This window comes from Zingiber officinale, chromosome 9A (assembly GCF_018446385.1).
Source record: "Zingiber officinale cultivar Zhangliang chromosome 9A, Zo_v1.1, whole genome shotgun sequence".
In the NCBI taxonomy this organism is placed as follows: Eukaryota; Viridiplantae; Streptophyta; class Magnoliopsida; order Zingiberales; family Zingiberaceae; genus Zingiber; species Zingiber officinale.
In genome coordinates, this window is record NC_056002.1 from 109138667 (window position 1) to 109144973 (window position 6307).

Below are 6307 nucleotides of genomic sequence, written 5' to 3' on the forward strand. Positions count from 1 at the left end.
TTCCGATTCCGATTAGAAAAGCAACTTTGATGATCAGTCAAAGGCGTTTGACGAGGCAGTCTGCGGCACGTGGATTGAGACAGTGGAGCTTCTTCCCACTTCAACTCCCAGCCTTTCCCGGCGTAGCAGAGACAGAGAGAGAGAGAGAGCGCTCAGCGATGGCTGGCTGGCTGGCTTCTAGAGATTGACGTCCAGACCCGAAGGACGCAGTAGAAAGAGGTTGAATTGAACAGTGCAGTCAAATGTCAGTCAAACTGCCACCAAACTGAAACGGAAGGCGAGGAAATTGAAAAAGCAGAGACACGTAGCCAGAGACATGCGTAGACTAATCAAAGGCCTCGATCTTCCTCTGCCTCTCTTCCCTCACGCACGCCCGATAAAAATCTCGATGAACATGCCAAAAGCTAATACGTATTGACTATTCTGTCAGGATTCAGCGGCCGGCCCCTTTGCTTTTTTATTTGTTTGTTTGTTTGAACACTATGCTGGTCTCTTCCGTCCTCCGTGCTGAATTCTAATTTGTTATATATATAAATGCTCCCCTCATTCTCACTTCTTGTTCTTATCTTCCTTTATGATCTGCCGAGTATTGGGAGCGGATTGAAATGAGAACAGTAGTACGGGATTGAAGTCTCTTGATCGTGTGGCGATGATCCCTTGGTGTTTGCACTTGGTCGGCGCCTCCGCTAGGACCAGCCCCACCCCGGACGGCGCCGGTGTTCGCGTCGTCGCCTACGATGGCCGGGTGAAGGTCTACGACCGGCCAGTGACGGCGGCGGAGGTGATGAAGGACCACCCTTGCCACCTCGTCTGCCGCTCCGACGCTTTCTTTATCGGGCAAAAGGTGCCGCCTGTCGCCGCCGGCGTCCAGCTGCAGCCGGGGCAGTCCTACTTCCTCTTCCCCTCCCATTTCTTCCACTCCGTTCTCTCCTTCGTCACCCTCGCCGCCTCTCTCGTCGGCCCCGGCGGCAAGGGTGCCGCGGCCGTGCGCCCGTTCGATATCCGGAAGACGGCGGCAGGCACGCTCCAGATCACGCTCTCCGACGAGTTCCTGAAAGGAAGGGAGCGGGACGGGGAGCAGAGCCGAAGCAAAGGAGTCGTGACGACGGATGCGTTGGAGAAGGAGTACAGGATGCTGGTGAGGTGCAAGTCCAGGCAGTGGGCGCCGAAGCTGGAAACGATAAGGGAGTCGGAGAGGAGGTCAAAGATGGGAATCGAATCGTTCAAGAGGAGGAGGAAGAAGGAAAGCCATTGACCAGTGAGTCCATGAAGCATGTTCGCTTCGTGTGGTTGTAGCTAGCTAGGAAGAGATGATTTTCTTGCTGTTTTCTTTCAATTTTCCCTTTCAAAAATTTTCCATGTAAATTGTAAAGAAGTATCCATGTCGACTGCGATATTAGGATGGAAAAAGTGTTCTAAAATCGGATGGATCGGAGAGAGCATTCACGTCGCGTTTGTCTTGAATAAGCTAATTGACTAACGGAGTAACAACACATCACAGCTTCTTGGTTTATTGATTCAAAGTTTGGTGAGAGAAAAGGAATGCGCATATTATCTTATTTTTGGAATTCTGACCAAATCGCCTTTTAGGTGTGTTTTTACCTTTTTCATGTCTTCATGTGGGTTATCATCATTTATGTTTTTCACAGTCCAGTCAAAGTAATTGATAATCTACGAACTGGATCAAATTATTATAGCTAAGTGAAACTTTTAAATTAGATGAATTTTATCTAGGATCAAAATAGGGATTAGATGGAGAATGAATAATCAATCGTTTAATTTCTATAAAATGTCAGTGTACAATAATAAAAGTTTTCACAGGGTGTCCATTTAATTATAAGGCGATAGATTAATTATAATAAAATAAGAAATCAATTCTCGATAAATGTATGTCCTCAGAATTTAGCTATATGGGACGTTTAGAGCCCATGTATAATCTTTGGTAGAATATTGAAGATTATCAGCCGTATCAACAAATTAATTATTTTGTTGTAAATAAAATTCTTTCATTAGTCAACTCAAATTAACATTGATCGACTGCTCCTGTATCAGTTAAATTATCTGTTGGCTGGCTTACAAACAAACGTTAATAGAAACATTTCATTCCCTTTTTATTTATCCTGGGTTGATTGACCAATGGCTCAAGCTTCAGTCGACTATGTCACTACTTAAGTTATTTATAAGGTTAAGATCGTGACTTATCTATCCCAGCCCACGATAAACTCCTTTCGTACAAACAAATGCTCTCACACTTGTCTTCGTAGTACCAAGAAGCTTTGTTCCTATAGGATGATTAATTGATGACAGGGTATTAGATTTACTATAATAAGATAAATGATCAATTTCTAATGGACAAATGCCCTTAGAAAAAAAAACTTCTCCTATCCTCTAACCAATTTAACAATCAGCTATAAGTTAACTCTATGATTTACCTATATTCTTATAATTTAGAAATGGACTATAAGAAATATAATATGAGTGTAATCATTTTATATTACAATTACCGGAAGTTTTACTTCTAGGTCTGCTTTAACCTTAATGTGTGAAGACTTTTATTTATCTGATCAATCTTAATTGTTAGGACTCTTCCCCTTTTACACATTAAATACTTATGCAAGTAATTTGCACCTAAAGACTTAGGATACTAATGCGGCGGTTTTCTTCAACCCCAACGTATCCCATGGGTTAATGATCATGTTGAGTTGTCAGTCAAAGTCAATGTGAGTTAGGCATGACCTAAAGATAATCGAATATAGACCAGATAAGACTCAGGTCTGATTAGATCGACCCAACCCCAATAATTACCATGGCAGCCCGAAGTCCCAACACCATCTCTCAGTCTTGGCTCTGGATCTCGACATTTGCCTTGGCTCAGCCCCAGGTTCCAACATCATCCCTCAGCCTCGACTCCCGATTCTGACATCTATCCTTGCTCAATCCCAGGTTCCAATATCATCCCTCAGTCTCGACTTCTGATCCTGACATCTACCCTTGCTCAATACATGTTCCAACTGTTGGTGCAGCGGAGGCCGGCAAGAGGGGGGTGAATTGCCTGCAAAATTAAACTATATCCTCCTCAAAGCTTTCAACTCAAAAATACAACAACAATAATAAAATTAAAATAGAAATAAAAGAGAAGACCGAAGTTTAACTTGGTTACAACCAAGACGGTTGTTTATCCAAGGCAGTCGAAGATCGCACTAGCAAAGTCTCCTTCACTGTAAGCGGAGAAGCCTTTTTACACACTTACAGCGCTCACTAGTTGCTAGGAATTGATTACAGAATTGAATACTAAGTTGATGTTTAATTCCTAGCTCCAGGGGCCTTTATATAGCCTCTGGAAAATCTATCTCGAGGGTCTAAGGCGCCTCCAATAGGGGTCCAAGGTACCTCCATTGAGTGGGCGGATAAAACTTTATCCGAAAGCTCAACGCCCACTTTGGCCTGGTCCAAGGCGCCTCCAACAGGCATTGAAGGCACCTTCAAGGTGAAGGCGCCTTCAATGCCCAATGAAGGCGCCTTGAGCTTGAACTCTAGCACACTTCTTCCTTCGCTTTGACTTCCGAAGCTTCATTCTTTTGGGCGATTCCGGCCAACCGAAATAGGGCTCACCCGAACCTAATTTTCGACCTTCCTCGAGCAGTCTTCCTCCCGGCTTAACATTCCTCGAACGTCGTGCACGTTCTTCTCGCCCACCGGTGTACTCTTCCGCAGCTCTCTCATCCTTCGGACACACCGAGCCCGTCGGCTCCCTTCCAGTGTCGTCCTTCTCGCTAGCTGCGTCTTCCGCTCGACTTCCTGCGCTCCTAACCTCCTGCACACTCAAACACAGGGATCAAACACAAAGCAGGACCTAACCAACTTGGTTGATCACATCAAAACACCACGGGGTCCAACACCAACATCATCTCTCAGTCTTGGCTCCCGATCCCGACATCTACCCTAACTCAATCTCAAGTCCCAACTATTGGAGTAATCTGGGTACCCTAGGTTTTGATATTTGGGCAAAGGTTTAAGTTAGGTTTATTGTTGTATTTGATATACATTGTGAGTGTGCATGATACAGATACAACAAGAAAAGTCCAAGGGTGATCTTGGCAAAGAAGGAAAGTCCAAGGATGAGTCTTGGCGATGTAAGTTCAAGCATGTGGTCTTGACAACGTAAGTCCAAGTGTGACTTGACAATGGATGAAGTCCCGGAGGTGCGACCTCTTGTCAAAGAAAGACCGACAACAATGACAAGACCGATGGAAACTCCAGAAGCAAGACGTGAAGAATAGGGAGGCATCCGAGGGACACAAGGCTGATGGAGGAGGCTAGAAGGCTAGGTCTAGGTTGGTCAGGCGAGGACGAGTGCTGAGGGAATGTACTCAGGGGTTAAATTCTAGGATTAGGGTTTTATTGAAGCGTTACTGTAGCAGTACTGTAGTAGTCGACTGGTGCGGTCTATCAGGTAGTCGGCTGGGAGCGAACAAAATCCTTATGTTCATTCGGTTAGTGTTGAACAGTCAACTGATAGAAGTATCAGTCAACTGCTATCGATCCGTTTGATTGTAACGGTTGAATCTTCACAGAGGGCAGTCGACTGATGGTTTTGGCAGTCGACTGGTAGGTGAGGTTTTCCAACTTGTTGTCTATATAACCAAGCATTGGAAGTTTGGTTAAGGTTGATGAAATAGACTTGGTTAAATCCTATTAAAGTCTCTCAAGCCGTCGTGTGATCAGTGTGCTTGTATTCAAGTGTTTGTGGCGAGGTTTCTCCACCGATAAGGAGCTTGAGCTAGCTGGAGGTTTTTCGGGGAGTCATCCACTGATGGATCGAGATCGCCCACCTTACGGACAGCCGTGGAGTAGGAGTAAGTGATCTCTGAACCACGTTACATAAACGTGTTAGAGGTTTCATTGTCTTGGTTATTACCTCTAGGTTTAACATTCTATTTGTTAGATTTGATTTTATATTTCCGCTGTGCACTAACATTATAGGAAGTGATCAATTTGGGTGAGATGCTATTCACCCCTCTCTAGCGGACGTTAAAGTCCCAACAATTGGTATAAGAGCTAGGTGAGCTCTTGTTGGACTAATCGCCAAGGGAGCAAGTGCTAGAGGAAGAAGATGGAGTTGGAAGGTCCGCTAGGATGGGACATCCAAATCCCATCTCCACATGAGCGCAGGGACTTAGACTATTGGAGGAAGCGTATGGAGATGTGGTTCCAAATGAATTGGAACCAATGGATTGTGTTGGAAGAACCGTTTAAATCTCCAACGGATAAGAAGGGAAAGCATCTCCGACCTCGATATTGGACCGAGGAGTAAAGGGAGCAATCAGAGATAGATAAGGAGGTAACTAGAATTTTAATTAATTTATTATCTCCTAATGCGGTATTGAATGTAGGTGAATACGAGAACACAAGCGACCTTTGGGAAAAGGTAATTGCGCTTCATGAGAGTCCTACACAAATCCAAGAAAAGGAGGAGCCCAAGGAGAAGGACAAATCGAATGTTGACATGGGTTCAATATATGAGGAGGAGAAGGAAGATGAGGAGGTATCACCCACATCTTCAAGGGAGGACGAAGTGGAACTATCCACATCTTCAAGTGAAGAAGAAGAAGAGCAATCCAAGGATGAGGAGGTCTTGGAAGCTTAACCCTCAACCTCAACTACCAAGAAGAGCGAGAAGAGCCACATCAAATACTTTGAGTGTGGAAAGATGGGACACTACAAGAGTAGGTGTCCTTTGCTTAAGAAGGTAAAGGAGATAAACTTTAAACTCACTAAAGTTAATTTAGAAACTAATGTGAGTTATAGGAAGAAGAAGGAGAAGAAGCATATTAGATGTTTCACGTTTGTGAGTATAGTCACTACCACATAAAGTGCCCAAGGAAATGAGAGCTCATGAAATTGGCGCACTTGAAGAAGTGGGAGAAGAAGAAAGCTTCAAGGATAAGGGAGGTAAATCTTAACTTGAATTCAAGTTCAAATTTAAATTCCTCCATGCATGTTAGAAATAATATGAATTATTTGCCTATACATATTTATGGTTTTAGATATAATAATAGGAATAGGGTTAATGTAGGTGATAACCCTAGGAAATCATTTTTAAATGATAGTCGTAAAAGGAAACAACCTATCTTGCCTAAGGAGAAGAAAGTGGTTGAAAACCTAGGCATTAATCCCAAGAAGGGGAGACACATCCCTAGGAAGGTGTGTAGGTCTAGGGATGTCCAAGGTGGACATGTTGATTCAAGGGTTAGAACCCTAGAATTATAAAATCAAGTCTTGAAGGTAAAACTTGAAGAAATGGAGA

The 6307-nt window shown here is 43.8% G+C and overlaps 1 protein-coding gene across 1 annotated transcript; it reads left to right on the forward strand.

Moving 5' to 3' along the window:
- The first annotated feature begins 649 nt into the window (after positions 1-649).
- On the forward strand, positions 650-1255 carry LOC122019456. The gene has a single exon (XM_042576916.1). It carries the CDS (start codon positions 650-652, stop codon positions 1253-1255), a length of 606 nt encoding a protein of 201 aa, XP_042432850.1.
- Positions 1256-6307: the final 5052 nt, after the last annotated feature.

Bases quoted from the DNA above. Each gene is read 5' to 3' on its own strand.
- LOC122019456 (XM_042576916.1), top strand. From the start codon at position 650: ATGATCCCTTGGTGTTTGCACTTGGTCGGCGCCTCCGCTAGGACCAGC.